We start from the raw sequence: 2,043 nt of genomic DNA, 5'->3' as shown, positions 1-2,043 counted from the left end.
GCAATATTGGAGAAAAACTGAAAAATTTATGTGAGTTATCATTTTTTTCATCATGAAGATGGAAGTGAGTTGAAGTATAAAAGAAATGAAGAGAGGCCAGCAGATGGCATAGTGGCTACATTCCTGGACCCCACATGGCCGACCACAGTTTGAATCTTAATCCTGGTGGTTTGAAACACACTGGGCACGTGTGTGTGAGTGCTCAAGATGAATGGAAAATGGAGGGGAAAGGATTGTGGCATGGGCATCTCCCCTGAGGAGTGATTTCTTGCTTTCCCTCTCACGGTCTCTCTCTTTCTCTCTCTGGCGACTGTGCACACCCTAGGGCAAAAACCTCTAAATAAATAAATAAGTAAAAAGAAATTAAGAAATTGATTATTGAGGGGACCAGCAGGTGGCATGGTGGTTAAGGCACTGGACACTCCCACATGGCTGACCACAGTTCAAGTTCCAGACCTGATGGCTTGCTTCCTCACTTTCTCTCTGTCTTGCTCTGGTCAAATTAAAATAAATGAATGAATAAATAAAATTAAATAATTCTTTAAAAATAAAGAAATTGAGAGGCCCAGTGCGCCGGGGCTACGCCGGGTCAGGGCTTCACCGGGTCGGGGCTACGCCAGGTTGGGGCTACGCTGGGTCGGGGCCATGCGGGGTCGGTGCCCGTGACGTTGGACTCACGAGGGGCTTCCGTGGGGTGGCTGCGTTAGCCCTTGGCCAGACTGGGGGGGCCATGGTGGTGTTTTACAATGAGGTGGAGATCGAGGACTTCCAGTACGATGAAGACTCGGAGACGTACTTCTACCCCTGCCCTTGTGGGGACAACTTCTCCATCACCAAGGAAGACCTGGAGAATGGGGAAGATGTGGCAACGTGTCCCAGCTGCTCTCTCATTATAAAAGTTATTTATGACAAAGATCAGTTTATGTGTGGAGAATCAGTCCCAGCCCCTTCAACCAACAAAGAATTAGTTAAATGCTGACAAAGCCTTCAGAAACCCAGATTCTGAACAGCTGTGAATGAACCAAGACAGAAATGGCAAATATAACATTACTGGCTGTTTCCCTGAGACACCATGCTGTGGTTTGCTGTGCCATTATGGTGTGGATTCTTGTCATCAACCGCCAACTTCACCTTCAGATAGAAGAATGAGTTCACAACGTGACATCCCTGGATTTCATGCTTAGAACTTGGAATTGGAGTGTCCTTCATTGTCCACTTGAATCGAAAGGACGGTAACTTCAAGTCAGTGCTTTCTTCCCTTAGGGCCATCATTTTCATACTTCAGACTAATTACTTCAGTATGTGATAACAGCATCGCCTATCTCAGTAATTCAGATGTAATAAAAACAGATTGTATTTTTGACTTGGCTATTAAGGTGATTAAATTTAGCCCTCACTTTGAAATTTGACATCAACTTTGCTGCCTTAAACTTGAGAGACTGAGTGTCCTTGTTGGGACTACATTTCAGGTTCCTATAACACGCCAGTTTCCTCAGTCCTGTGGGACAGTATTTGAATGTTTGTGTCCTGGTCAGCACGCCATTTCTGTCACACCCTGCAGAGCTCGACATAGCATAAACAGGAAATACAGTGAGGTCACAGCATCTCCAGAACAGAAAGTTAATGGGTAAGAAAGAAAGGTCTGAACAGAAATGACAAGAGGATGGAGTTTATATTATCCATTTTCCTTGGAAGTTAGGACAGGATCAGAGAAAAGCAGCCAGGGGAGTAAAACTGGGACAAGGAGGAGAGAAGCAAAGCCTGCCAGCTCGGTACATGGGATGCTGCCTGGTTTTACTGCTTAGAGCAGATAGTTCCGTATCTAGGCTAGTGAAATGGCCTTCCAGGCAGGCTCATTTCAGGTCCTTGTGGTGGGGCAGCACTTCCAGCATGTCTCCTTGTGTCATCCTCCTCACAATGCAAGCATGTACCACAGAAGGAGCTTAGAAATTGGAGTCCTGTTCTGAATAAGTCCACCTTTGGAATATCTAATAAGCCTGTGTAACAGAAAGCCAGACCAGATGAGCTCTCCTGTAGGGAACT

The 2,043-nt window shown here is 45.7% G+C and overlaps 1 protein-coding gene across 1 annotated transcript; it reads left to right on the top strand.

Annotated features, from left to right (window-relative positions):
• The first annotated feature begins 730 nt into the window (after window positions 1–730).
• On the top strand, window positions 731–1,006 carry LOC102500969 (DPH3 homolog). The gene has a single exon (XM_006164711.3). The coding sequence runs from the start codon at window positions 731–733 to the stop codon at window positions 977–979; it is 249 nt and encodes an 82-aa protein (XP_006164773.1). The 3' UTR covers window positions 980–1,006.
• The last annotated feature ends 1,037 nt before the right edge of the window (window positions 1,007–2,043 follow it).

This window comes from Tupaia chinensis, unplaced genomic scaffold (assembly GCF_000334495.1).
Source record: "Tupaia chinensis unplaced genomic scaffold, TupChi_1.0 Scaffold143692_1, whole genome shotgun sequence".
NCBI lineage: Eukaryota > Metazoa > Chordata > Mammalia > Scandentia > Tupaiidae > Tupaia > Tupaia belangeri.
This window is presented reverse-complemented; position numbering and strand designations above follow the sequence as displayed.

Coding starts and splice junctions, on each gene's coding strand:
- LOC102500969 (XM_006164711.3), top strand. CDS start 731: ATGGTGGTGTTTTACAATGAGGTGGAGATCGAGGACTTCCAGTACGAT.